Below are 14099 nucleotides of genomic sequence, written 5' to 3'. Positions count from 1 at the left end.
CCGAGTTCAACTTTTTTCGCGGCTGTCTGCGGTTACGCAACGATTTACCCAATCATACTTTTGGATTTCGTCACATGACACCACTTACCATGTGGAAATCCATTTTGTTTTAAATCGCCCATCGATTTACTTGGGAAAACATTCAGACGTAAAAACACTTCTCATCGAGAAAGTCTTAACATTTCAAGAAATAATCTATAGAACTGGCTATAGAACCAAATTACACGAACGCAGTAGTGAAAGAAAACGCCTGGCGTCAGGTCACGTAGACTTTGAACCGGGAATCCAGGAAGGTCGCCTCAAATCCTCTTTTACTTGATGGTGTCTTTCGGAAGTGTTTATAAAATGCCTCTTGGTCATATTCACGCATTTCTTTTTCTAGCGTTTGGTACAAAGTGTTTTCATGGCAGCCATGTTGGAAGAGTCAAACAACAAGATATTTGCATATTTCTCCAATATGGCCGACAATCACGCACTCTATTCACCAACTTGATAATTCAGTATGGCGGGCATTTACGCACGTTCAACGCGCGTAAAAAGGAAACGCTTTTTATTACTTTTAACGCGACAGTGGAAATTTGCCTACGTATCTTTTTTTACGCACGTTTTACGTACGTAAATATTTACGCGTCAGTGGAAATCCACCTTTAGAGGAAAAAGAGATTGTAGCCACGGTTGTTAAGGTATTGGATAAGCTCATTGATCGGTAATGTAAAAGTCGTACGCTAATCTATTTCTCGCTAAATTCGAGACAGACGCATTCATACATGCGCCACGCCAGCCACATATTTGGTGGCGTTTCATTGAAGACATTTAGTGTGCGGTGTAAATTTTACATACCCAGCGTATTTTTTGCAAAAAAAAAAAAAACAAATAATAAAAATGCAACAACTAGGCCTGTCCCAATTGTGCTCGTAAAATGCTAAAAATTTGTTAACTGGATTGCCAAAAAGTTGCTAAAAAATTGCCAAAATTCCAAAAAGTTGCTACCTAAATTTCTTGATATTTTTATTTAAACGTAAATTAAAAGCCTAATGATATGCGCTCTAAACCTATATTTTGCTCAAAAATTGATCAGAAATGCAAAACTTTCTCGAGGTTGCTAAAACTGCAAAAAGCTGTTCCAAACGACAAAAGTTGCTCAAAAGTTGCCGAGCACAATCGGGACAGGCCCAACAACAACCGGCTACTACAAAAGTCGAAATCCGAATCCCGTTCAGTTATAAAAAGAAGTAAGAGGAATAAAAACAGAGGTGTATATTTCAACCATGTGGCATTTTGCATTTTTAATCAAAAATAGAGTTGACCTTTATTTTGATCACTTGCACTGGCAGAAAATTATTTAAACTAACGTTTTAATAGTTGAGAAAACCATATTTCATATCCAGGTTAAAACCACTCTCGTTTCGATTGGAGTCTGATTTGAAATGTTTGCAAATCAAAAATTTCATTTTTTTAAGACCATTTTTAATGCGAAAAGACCTTGCAGGGTAACCAATTCTGTTCGAAGGGAACGCGAGAAATGGCATTTTAGAGAAAATGCCCCCGGACCCCCCTAGAAGTTTGTGCTACCGGCCTTCATGTCTGATCCTTTGCCTGTCACGCCCGTCGGTTAAGCCTTTGAATCCGGTACTTTAAGTAAAACACAGTTTGAATGATATCGACATGATTATTTTTTACGCTCCATGGATGAGACACAGTGTGACCCCCATTTGAAAATCCTAGCTACTTCCCTGCACTCATACCACTCAACATTTATCTTTATGAAATGAATATATGAAACTCATATATTTGTACTGCGGATATACATTTTAAGCAAATGAAAGATCATCGCAGTAATGTACTTAACTCAAGCAGTAGAGAAAAGCAAGCCTGAAAAAATTCAGGCTTGAACGGGAATCGAAACCATGACCTCTGCGATACTAGTGCAGCGCTCTAACCAACTGAACTATTAAGCCAACTGGGAGCTGGGTTCGATTCCCGTTCAAGCCTGAATTTTTTTCAGGCTTGCTTTTCTCTACTGCTTTAGTTAAGTACATTACTGGGATGATCTTTCATTTGCTTAAAATGTAAATCCGCAGTACAAATATATGAATTTTATATATTCATTTCATATCTTCTCCATCCACGGGTATATTACAAACTCTAAGTGACCAGCTCCCAGTTGGCTTGATAGCTCAGTTGGTTGGAGCGCTGCACTTGTATCGCAAAGGTCATGGGTTCGATTCTCGTTCAAGCCTGAATTTTTTTCAGGCTTTCTTTTCTCTACTGCTTAAGTTGATTACATTACTGCGATGATCTTTCATTTGCTTAAATATTTATCTTTGCTTCTCGCTTCGGCAAAAGATGACGTTGTGGAAAGAATTTTGAAGGGGGTATCTTAAACAGTAACTAAGACGGCTCCTTCATTAGTTTAGCTGCTGCTATACAGCAGCCACTTTCGGGGAAGGAGTACAATAGTCCCACAAATCGGTCAATTTTCTAGCGTGTACACACTAAGGGATAAGTCCCTGCAGGTGCGACTATTCCCTGCGACTAGTCACCTAGTGCGTGCCTAGCTTATACTCGCTGAACTCGATAGAATTAACAGCTTCTGTTATTTGAGATGTATGTAATAACTTAAGGGAAGTAGATAATAAATAAATAAATAAATAAACTTGACAATGTAATTTTTTTATGTAAGCTGTGACCATTGGCTATCAATGGTTTAAAATTCCCATGGTATAAAAAATACCTAGAGGGCCATTATTTACATTGACGAGATTTTAGATTTAGATTTGACGAGCAACACAAATTCATGGCTAGTTTCCTCGACTTTCTGATCGACGAATCGGAAACCCGGATTAATTCATCCTACTGCATCTTCAGTGTTACGGTCAGCAGGGGACGTAATTAAAAAAAAACCGACTCACTTATCGTAAAGAGTAGGGCATAGAGTTCCCGGTGTTGTGGTCTAGTCTTAGCCCACTGTGCTGTGAACTGTGAAATGTTTGGGGATATTAACTGTTTAAGCTACTATAAGCAAAATCTGATTGTAAACAAAGTGATGATGATGATGATGATGATGATGATGATGATGATGATGATGATGATGGTGATGATCATGATCATGATCATGATCATGAGGAGAAGGAGGAGGAATAAAGAGTGTGTACATCGCCGGAATGGTTACATAGCATGCCCGGAAAATATGAGATGCCTTTCTGCGCATTGCTTTGCGAAGGGGTGGGAAACAGATCAGTCAATAAAATTGGCGGAAACGATGATTTCGAAGGGACAATGGCCCTGTACGTGTGAACAGTTTTAAACAAAGATTACCTATTAAACCGTTTGAAATCAGCTAATTATGTCGCATGAGGACGTTATATTACAAATGTTTACAACGAGCTCATGAGTAAATAAAGAAACTAATTTAATATTCAATTATAAACTTCGCGGTTCCTACCGAATCCGGTTAGTAATGGGTTGTCTACAAGTTTTGATTTTTATCCTATTACAAGCAACTTCCTTTTTCTCTGCGGAAAAAATCTTCACACCTTCTCGTTCATCTTACTTTACAACAATGGAAAATAAGAAGCTCAAGGGATACGTTGTCAAGCGGTTGGAGTCTCCCAGTTTGTTATCGTGCGGACAACTTTGTTTGAGAAACACGTGGTGCACTTCCATAAACTACAAGATGTTTTCCGAGAACGAAGGCAAAGGAACTTGTGAACTGAATAAACACAACATCTACCTCATCAATAAAAGCACCAGATTTATTGATCAGCAGGGAGTTACTTTCTCAATGTTATTTAAGGTAAAGGAAATTTCAAACTTAAACCATTGAAAATAGAAACTCTTTCGCTAAAATTCGACTATTTTGATGCTTGATAGTCAAGAAGTCGAAAGAAATCTTTGTGAAGATGTTCACTTTCCTAGCTCTCTTCTGTTTTTGATTTTTCTCTGTTTGGTAAGATTTTAAACGGAAATGGCGATGTTGTATCCTTACATTTCTGCTTGCGTTGTTCGGATCATCTCAATTTCGCCATATTTTCCTAGTCTTCATTAAGTCATCCAGTCGCAGCAACTCATGTTGCTAAAATACAACTAGGTACTTTTATTTCATTCATCATAAAACCCAAAAGAAGTACTGACATTTTTGGATCTCCTTTTTTAAGCTTCTCCTTGCAATTCTCAGCGCTTACTTTTTGATCATTTTATTCAGGGTTGATTGATCACCAGCTGCCTCAATGGTGGCTTATGTTTGCCAGACAAGGAAAAACAAACCTTCTCATGTTCGTGTCAACCACATTGGACTGGAGAGAAATGCGAAGGTAAATGTGTAATTAAAAATGTTTACTTTAAACAGAGGCAGAAACAAACATTTATTAAAAAGCTATTTTCATGCAGTGCAATGTTTATAACGGTTGACCGTAGAAGGTAACTTTTCATAAGAAAAATTTTATTTAGCTCTTGATTGCCGATGACAAAACATGTTCAAGACAAGAAGATCTTTTCCTATTTTCCTATCGTTTCCTCCTTGTTGAAAACTCGTATTTATGAGCCGATTCTCGCGACTTGACGGCAGCGTTTTCCTCATAACAATTTTCACATCCTTGCTCAAACAATGTCAAGTCAGTCCGTCAACGAGAATACCTGTTGACAAAAATTACAGAAGCTTAATTAAATGTTGGCAGGCGAAGTCGTGCTTGTCATTTGTCAAAATGCTCTATACTGAGAGTCCCCGTTTCGACTCCATGAAGACTGTAAGCTGCGCAGATTTTCAAATGACATTTATTCGCTCACTTGCATTTATTCGTTTACCTTCTTGCGACAGTAAAGAGGGTCTGGATGCCGAGAAATAACGCGTGAACTAAAAGTTTGTATCTGAGATCTCCAAAATTCACTGATAGCCGAGAAAATGACAGAAGTTTTAATTAAAGGGACATTGTAATGGGGAAAAAAGTACTTAACTTGGCGAGCCATTATAGCTCGTACGTAAAATGCGCCTGGAACATCAAGATAAAGCTATAATTAAAGAAAATTTCTGTTGAAGGAAAAGGAGAGCCGTTGTACATTTTCTCTGCTTTTTTCAGGCAACAGTGTTCCTTTAATAGCTGAGATATTGCCGAAAGTTGAACGAATAACTGAGATTCCAAACCTCCATTCAGACCCTCAGTATACATTGTAAGATTTAATATAAGAAACTGAAAGTGCATGGTGAGAGTGTCTACATAGCCTAAAGCAAACAAACACAAGAGAGATAAACAAAAAAGATAAATTTCAAGCTCGGTAAAGAATGAGAAAGATGTTACGTTCATCATGTCACGAGCGTGGGCAAAGAAAAATTCTGAGTCCCTGACTGGAATCGAAGCCATGATACCGATGATACCGGACGCACGCTCTAACCACTAAGCTACGGGGAGACTCGTGATGAGCAAAGCCATTAACCTAATGAATGGCCTTGCTCACCATGGGTCTTCCCATAGCTCAGTTGATAGAGCGCCCACCCGGTGTTTGAGAGGTCAAGGGATCGATTCCCGTAGGGGACTCAGACTTTTCCTTTGTCCTACGCTCGTGACGTGATAAACTCAAGACAGACAAGACAGGCTTAGACAGCGGTGTAACGGAGAGTCAATGGAAATTTAAGCACAACGTTTAGTTAAACCCGAGCCGCAGACGAGGATATACATACTGAATAGGCCTTATGCATGATAACGTCACATGCTCAAAATTCACCACCAAGCCTCGTTTAGCGAATTATTCTCAATATTTCTCCCCCTTCATGCAGTTTTCACGTGGGTATTCTTTTCATCTTTGCTGCTTTGGGAATTCGTTCATGATAAGATTAACATGTTTGCACTTCAGAAGCGAGACTTGGTGGTGAAACTAGCCAGTCTGACGTACATATGCATAAGGACTATTAGTTTTGATATCCAGAACTTTCCCGAGTGTTTTCACCAGGCTACACGAACAAGAAGCAGCCTTTTTCTTATTTTTCATTAAATAAACTGAATCGGCGCAAAAAAAAAAACGATTGGTCATTATTGTGTTTTCTTCTGATACACGAAAATCAGTGTTTCATCGCATTTCCAAACACTGAGAAAGGAATGGAAAAATACGCAAGCAGCGGAGGACGTTAGCGTATATTTGTCAAACTGGCCATCGTTTGCAGACGATCTTCATTAATTTAAAGGAATGAAATATTGGCCACTTCTCTTGTACTCATGGTACTCAATATTTAAATCTACTATGAGCCAAATCGGTGACATGAGTATAATGACTTGCTGAATAATTAACTGGCCGCTTATAAACTTTAGCCTTATAACCGTTAGCCTGCAGAACAGGCGGTTTATTTTTTGCGGGGTTATTGCGAGGTCGCGCGAAGCGCGACCCACGAGCGCGTAGCGCGAGGGAAAAATAAACCGCCTGTAGCCAGACCATTGTTCATGCTCTACCGCCCACTTTTTTGATTGACATGAGAGACTGAGAAAGGACCAATCACTGAACGCTTAAATTTATTAGCGCGAAAACAGATCTCAGGTATCAGTACTTCGAAAACAGTTGGTCGTCTCGTTTGACTCGTCTAAATCTGTAATGTTTCAGTAGTTCAGTTAGTTTTGTTTCATTTCCATTTGTAAGATATACTTGAGGCTTCAAAATTTTCGTTCTGGAAATACAAGGTCTGACAAACATTCTGTGAAAATGCAGATTACTAATTGATCCCGGGCCTGGCTGATAATAAATACCCGGTAAATATTGTTGCTAAAATTTGATCTTATCACGGATGACACATTTATCTTTGTCCGGCTTCGCCAAAGGCTGTTGTAGCTTTACTTCGAGAAAGCTTAAAGTTCGTGGTTTTAGAGAGACATTCTGTGTCGTAGATTCTTTCATTAGTTTGATCGAGCGCTTTGTCTCTTGAGCTAGATGATTAGGTTTTACTGTTTACCTCTTCTGTTGTCTGTGTTACGTTGACACCACATGATTCAAATGTAGATAATTGAAATTACTGTTCGCTAACACGAGGATTCTCGGAAAGAGCTGATATAAAATCAAGTTTTTACCAAGCCGGTCGGTAGCAGACTCAAAACAACCTTCTTTTCTAATAATGCTTCGATGCGCGTCTTGTTTCTTCTCTTCAAAATCTTCAACACACGGAACCGGAAACAAATTTAGGGCGGTAGCGAACACTTTCATCGCCTTTTTGTTTTTTCACACATTTAACATCATGTGGCTTGAAGCAGCCAATCACCAAAAACCGTTCGTCAGGCGATCGGTTGGAAGAGCATAAACAATGGTGTGTCCACAGGCGGTTTATTTTTCCTTCGCGCTTCGCGCTCGTCCCCACGTGACCCACAAAATAAAAACTCGCACTTCGCGCTTCGACCCGCAAAATAAAGCGCCTGTTCTGCAGGCTATATAACCGTCTGTGAAAATTTAGAGGGCTTGAGAAGCCACCGCTGGTGGGGTTGGGGGATTGGGACTGAAAGTGCGTCGATTTACACGAAAGTAAGAAGGTACATGTATTTACTTTATCCAAGAGCAACGTCTCTTTTCTTTGGAAGAATTGACCATGTAAAGGACTTTCTCCAGGGGACATGTTAAACTGTCACAAAAGATTTAATGCGAAGTGGTCATAGCAGAAGAAGCTCTTGTCTCAATAGAATTCGAAAGCAGCCGCCTTCTCGTACGTCTGTTTTAGTTCAATATATTTACACTATTTTAATCTCTTTCATATTTACCCCGATTAGATTGTTCGCAAGACTGGGTTCGTCATGGAGCTTCATGCTACCGCGTCATCGACACTCCGACCCTTAGCTGGAGCGATGCTCGAATGACTTGTCAAAACCTTGGAGGAGATCTCGCCATAATCAGATCAGAAGATGAAAATAACTGCATACGTGACTTGGTAATGAAACAGCAAACAGTCCAACATTGGGGTGTGTGGATTGGTCTCCACAGGAAAGATGACACTAAGTTCTACTGGATCGATGACACTCCACTAGAGGGACAGTACTCTGCATGGGCGAGTGGAGAACCGAACAGCATCCATGAGAAATGTGTCCACACATACACACAACAAGGAAGGATAAGGGGAAAGTGGAATGATAAGCGATGCAATTTAGACGAGTCACAACGGTTGTCAGCCCCAGTAGTTCTTTGCCAGAGAGAAAGTCAATTTAAGGAGGCCCTTTCTTTTTGGCACTTCATCTTTATACAGCACGGCTCTACCACTGAATGGCAATTAAAGTGAGATTTTTTAGCGGATAGTAACAAAGCTCAACATGGCATAGTCTAAGGTCGGCATACACTACGGGACTAGTCGCAGGAACTTGTCGCAGGGACTTGCTTCGGGGACCAGTCCCCTAGTGTGTGCTCGTATTTTGCATCGAAATTCTAGTCACAGGGACCACCCCAAAACAAAAAAACGACAGATCGCAGGTACCAATAGTCCCACATATCGGTCTATTTTCTAGCGTGTACACACTAAGGGATAAGTCCCTGCGACTATTCCCTGCGACTAGTCACCTAGTGTGTGCCTAGCTTATACTCGCTGAACTCGATAGAATTAACAGCTTCTGTTATTTGAGATGTATGTAATAACTTAAAGGAAGTAAAGGATTGTGACTAGACAATAAAACAAGTAGATGTGTCCTTTGAAAGATCGATCTATTCAATAGATTGCGCGTGGAACTATCCGTTTTAAAAATGTTGCTAATTATCGGCGTTGGGCATGCTTTTCCATAAATCTTCCGGCCGTAAATTTCATATTAATCCATATACATGTAAATTGTGTAATTTTTTTCTTATGAATGATCTAGACATCTAAATCTGTTACGGACGTGAAACAAGACTAGCGATATTACAATAACAGCAATACTCGATTCATTAATTACATAAAACGAATCTAAACATTACAGAATTAATTAAGCTATCAGTAAACACAACTCGATGCTAAACAATACGGTAAGGTTCAAAGCTTATTTGCTGACACAGCCTCCACTTGAAAACCAAACAGTCCACAAGAGTCATGGTCCGAAGACAAATTCAAAAGTCATCGCCCGAAGACAAGGTCAAAAACGTGTCCGCAGAACAGTAGAAAAATCAATTGCAAGGAACGACGCACACATCGAATTGACTACCTCTAAGACCTCATGATTGCCTTTGGCTATGCCCATATTTGGTCTACAGCCTAACAGCCTTTGGCTGTGCTATATTTGGTCATTGTAAACGTAGCAAATCGTAAAGTTGAGCGGGCTACATGGTTTCTAGTTTGCCACACAGAGCTGAACTTTCTGTAATAAGGTTAAGCCGGAGACTGACTTCAAAGGAAAAAATTTCAGAGAACCTTCAGTAAAGTATAAGTCGTATTTGAACTTTAACTCTTTCAGTGCTAAAGTCGACTTTTGTCGACATTTGGAGGAGCAGTCAATGAACCACTTGTGACGTCATTAATTTAAAAGTCAGCAGATTTTGGTGATAAGCATCTGATAGAACTAGGTTTGACCTTTTCAAAGAACTATTCATTTTGCGTATCGGTCGCATCCTAACAGAGCTAATCGAGAAAAAGTCAATCACTTTTTAGTGCAAAATCGGTGCTTAAAAAGGCCAAAACACCTGTAAAAGATCGAGGTCCTCTTGACAGGGTTTACCAATGTTTTTCTCAAAACTTTTTTGGTCTAAAGGAAGGATGGATACAGTAGAAAGTAGTGGAAATAACAAAGCCAAGAGAAACGAAAGGAAAAGGAGCAAGAAAAAAAATGGAAACAATTTCGCAAAAAAAAAAAAAAAAAAAAAAAAAACAAGTCCAAATTTTGGCTTATGCGCATGCACCAAAGTGCATTTTTGTACAATTTTTAATGGAATCTTCCTCAAAATCTTGCTGCATTGTGGAAAAGTGCTTTTTAAGCAAAGTCTAAGGGAAATTCAGGATCGTACCATCAAAAATTCAGTTTAACGGTAGAAAGGACAAACCCAGTTTTTGTGAGAAATTCAGCACTGAAAGGGTTAAGGAGCACTAACAGCTCAGTATCCGGTAAACTCTTCAAGCCTGCCCGTAGACTTACAAAGGATAATTTACGTTATCGTAGACCCACGCCTAGAAAGTGGAAATGTAATTCTTCCTTTCTTGAACCCATTCTTGTTTGTTAAGCAAATATGGTAAACTTACAATTTTTTTATATAAATAATTGAACTCACGGGTTCGCAGTAAAAATGTTAGCAATAGTTGTTCAAAATGCAATTTATTCTAATGAAAACGTCACTGCACAAACCAGCTCTCTACAACGGCGAAGGACACTGTTATAAAGAGGTTTAACTTATTTATTTCAAAATATATATCTCACAAGTAAGTTATTTGTATTAAAAATTATTTGAATGATATACACAGACAAGGCAGCATCGGCCATCGCGTGCGTGCTGGTGAAAATGATTACTGTTGTCAAGGAAACAACCTTTACGAAGTTAGCCTACAACGTTTCTTACACAGTCCGTTTCTCCCCTCTCGGAGCGATTCGTCTGTGAATGCGTTTGCCAAAAATGAACATCTTACTGTTTTCTCCAATGTTGAATACAAGCGCCCGCTGGACTTGGATACTGTGATAAAAGACGCAAAAACACGATGACTTTCGTACCCCAGTAAAATAATCATTGTTAACAAAAGTGCGTGAATGGCCTTTTGCCCGCTATAGCTATATTATTTAATTTTGGTCCGAAGCCTTATACAAACTTTACTTTACTTGCCTTCTATCTCGTTTTTACCCCGGCTATAAAACTTTCACTGCCCGAAAGAAATACAGTATTATGAAAAAAAATCAAACACTTTTTCATAGATAAGTAAGTATTGGTTTCGATAGTTAAAATATAAACGCAATATTACCGCAGGTTAACCCTCATTAATTCGCAAGACAGTAAATTAATTTGCATTACTAAAATAACATACATCAATATTTCAGACTCGATCGCCGTTTAACGTGTTTGTAAAAATCATTACCTTTTTAAAGTTTCCAAATTTAAACGCGCCATTTTGAAGCGGTAATCAAGTTCGTATTAGTCTCCTCTCTGAATTATTAGCCTTAGAAATACGTTTCGGGCGAAAATTCTCATCTCATCAATGTTACCAGTTTAGGTACTGTTATAAGCAGAAGTTTCTTCGGTTCTACAAATACTGACTATGAAAGGGTACCCAGGTAGTGTAATAAGCAGAAGTTTCTTTGGTTTCTACAATACTGACTATGGCAGGGTACCCACGAGGAACTGTAATAAGGAGAAGTTTCTTAATTGGTTTCTACAAATACTGACCATGGCAGGGTACCCACGGGGTACGGTTATAAGCAGAAGTTTCTTCGGTTTATTGCTTAGTCTACTCCTGCTTAATCCACTCGTGAGGGTATAACAGGCTGCAACGCCGCGTTTATGTCACACTGCTAGCCACTAAAAAACTTAACTTAGACCCAAAAAACATTCAATACTTTCAAATAAACTTCCCTTAAAAAATGTTGCGAAATATGGGCGTCTGGCATGCTCTATTTACGGCAGAAAGTTAGGAGACGTCACCTAAGCAACAACGTCACTTTTTCTTTAAATCTTCCGGCTGTGAATTTCATTAAATCCGTATAAATGATCAAGGCAACTTAATCGTAAAAGAGAGATCGCTTTTTTGCCACAGAGAGCTAAACTGTCTGCATTTAGGTTATAGCTTAACACAGAAAAGTGACTTCAAAGGAAAAATCCCAGAGAGCCCCCAGTGAAGTAAGTCATACCTTAAACTAAACACTAACAGCTCAACAGACGATAATCTTCGAGTTTACTCGTAGACTTACAAGCAGGGGTAATTCACTTTACCGTGGATCTATGCATAGCCAGTGGATTATAACAGTTTCTTTATGGAACTCGTTCTTGTTTGTTTGGCAAACACAATAAGGGCCTCTTGGCTCTTACTTCGTGTAGAAGACACAGTTCACCTATAACAATATAGAACAAAAGGACAAAAGAACGAGGAATATAATAAAAACAAAAGGTTTGCGATGCAGTATTCTATTGTGACGTGTTCTGTGCTTCTACACGAAGAAGGAGCCGGCCTCTTTACATGAGAGTTTTCATCCCGGGACGATTTTATCCCGGGATGAAACACCGGGATGAAATGTCATCCCGGGATGAAACGTGACGAAAAACCCCATGTAAACAGTCCTTCCCGGGATGAAATGTAATGTTATGTAAGCACGGGCGAGATGAATTCAACTCGGGCGGGACGACTTATCCCGGGATGAACATGCTCATGTAAAATGAATTTTTTTTCATCCCGGGACGAAACTCATCTCGGCTCTCATGTAAAGAGCCCTAAGAATTTAGAATGTTTTAACAATTAATCAATTTCACGGATTCGCAGTAAGCTGGCAGTAGTTGTTCAAAATGGATTTTATTAAGATGGAAACATCATACAACGACCAGCTGTCTACAACGGTCGACCTCACTGTTGTAAAGTGTTTCAACTTATTTATTTCAAAATATCTCACGGGTAAGTAAAAGTTATTTGTATCAAAAATAACTTACACAAATATAACAACCTCGGCCACCGCTTTTAAAAGTGCTTTTGCAAATGATTGCGGTTGTCAATGATACCAATTTTGCCTGCACCGTTTAGTACACACTCCCTTTCTCTTTTCTCGTGTCCTGCGTTTGACAAAAATTGTCTCACTGTCTACTTAGCTGAGTACAAGCGCTTACTATGGATACTGTAAAAAAAGGGACCAACAAACACGACGACTTCCGTACCCCAGTAAAATAATCATTGTTGAAAGCGCGTGGGAGACTTCATGCCCGCTCCTAGCTATAAGTTGTTATTTAGTTTGTGTGGACGCCTTACACACTTTACGTTACTTGCTTTCTATCTTAGTTAACCCAGCTACGGAACTTTCGCTACTCGAAAGAAATGCAACATTAATAAAGAAAGATTCAACACATTTTCATAGACAAACAAGACGGTAAAATTAATTTGCATTACTAAAAAAACATACATTAATATTTCAAACTCGGTCGCCGATGAACGTGTTTTAAATAATCATTACCATTTTTCAAGTTCCAAAATTTGATGCACTTTTTTGGAGCGATACTCAAGCTCGTATCTCTTGTCTTAATGAGTGGCCTTACAAAAGCGTTTGGCCCGAAAATTCCCATCTAATCAATATTACCAATTTTAATACAAAAAAAATTAAAAATAAAAATTTTCCAATCTTGCAATTTCGCACGCTGGATTTATAACACAATAAAGTTCAGTCTGTTGTATCAGTAAAAATGAGTTCAGGGTACCGAAGTTAGATTATAGTTATTTTTACTATCAAGTAGCTAGAATAGTATCAAAGGGATAAAACTAATTCTGTCTTGTGAAGGGCAATCTCATTAAGACCCATTAACGTACTTCGGTAATAAATATTGCTTTTACAAAGTATTCATCTATTGTCTGTTATACACCTTTTTTAATGATACTCCCTCTTTTTTATTCATATATGAATAAAACGTGCTTTGACAAAGTATTCATATATTGTCTGTTAATGACGTTATACAGCTTTTCAATAATACTCCCCATTTTGTTATTAATTTACCTACTAGAAGATGGTTTTCCATGTTCTATAAGAAAATAATGCACGCTTGAGGTCTATAAAAGCTGCTAGTGGATGCCCGAGCCGTCAGGCGAGGGAATTCAGCTGCTTTTCTAGACCTCAAAAGTGCATTATTTTCTTATAGGGCATAGGTAAACCATCTTCTAGTGGGTTTAGAATATAGCATTAAAAGAGCACAGAACTTACAAGACTCGCCGCCGCTCACGGCATTTACAAACGCACGCAACATCGGTAAAGTGAACGTTTAGTTTATTCTTTTCTTTGGCGGCTTCTTTAAAAATAAACCGAGATACCATTCCATTCATATAATTTTCCTATTTATAGTCCTTTCTCCGACTACCAAAAGATTCTCACAGAGCCGACAAATCTAGTTGAAATATTTACGCCTACTTCAATTTCATTCAAATGAAAAATTTTCATGCGTTCGCTTCGCAGCAAGTCTTTCAAATTCGCCTCTAATTTCGATTTAAAAAGAACAAAATTGGAGTGTTCTGTCTT

At 38.7% G+C, this 14099-nt stretch overlaps 2 protein-coding genes and 1 non-coding gene across 3 annotated transcripts in view; 2 read left to right on the top strand and 1 right to left on the bottom strand.

The window, feature by feature from the left end:
* The window catches only part of LOC144650905 (uncharacterized), a 152466-nt gene that overhangs the window by 98765 nt on the left and 39602 nt on the right, over positions 1-14099 (bottom strand). The window lies entirely within an intron of this gene.
* Positions 2167-2240, top strand: Trnat-ugu (transfer RNA threonine (anticodon UGU)). Its single transcript has one exon. It is a non-coding gene; the product is annotated as a tRNA-Thr (tRNA).
* On the top strand, positions 3074-8884 carry LOC144648620 (uncharacterized). Its single transcript, XM_078508129.1, has 4 exons — positions 3074-3796; positions 4211-4313; positions 7734-8382; positions 8418-8884. The coding sequence occupies exons 1-3, from the start codon at positions 3461-3463 to the stop codon at positions 8234-8236; spliced, it is 942 nt and encodes a 313-aa protein (XP_078364255.1). The 5' UTR covers positions 3074-3460; the 3' UTR covers positions 8237-8382; positions 8418-8884.

The sequence above is a fragment of the Oculina patagonica genome, chromosome 4 (genome assembly GCF_052425735.1).
Source record: "Oculina patagonica isolate OP01 chromosome 4, crgOcupat, whole genome shotgun sequence".
In the NCBI taxonomy this organism is placed as follows: Eukaryota; Metazoa; Cnidaria; class Anthozoa; order Scleractinia; family Oculinidae; genus Oculina; species Oculina patagonica.
This window is presented reverse-complemented; position numbering and strand designations above follow the sequence as displayed.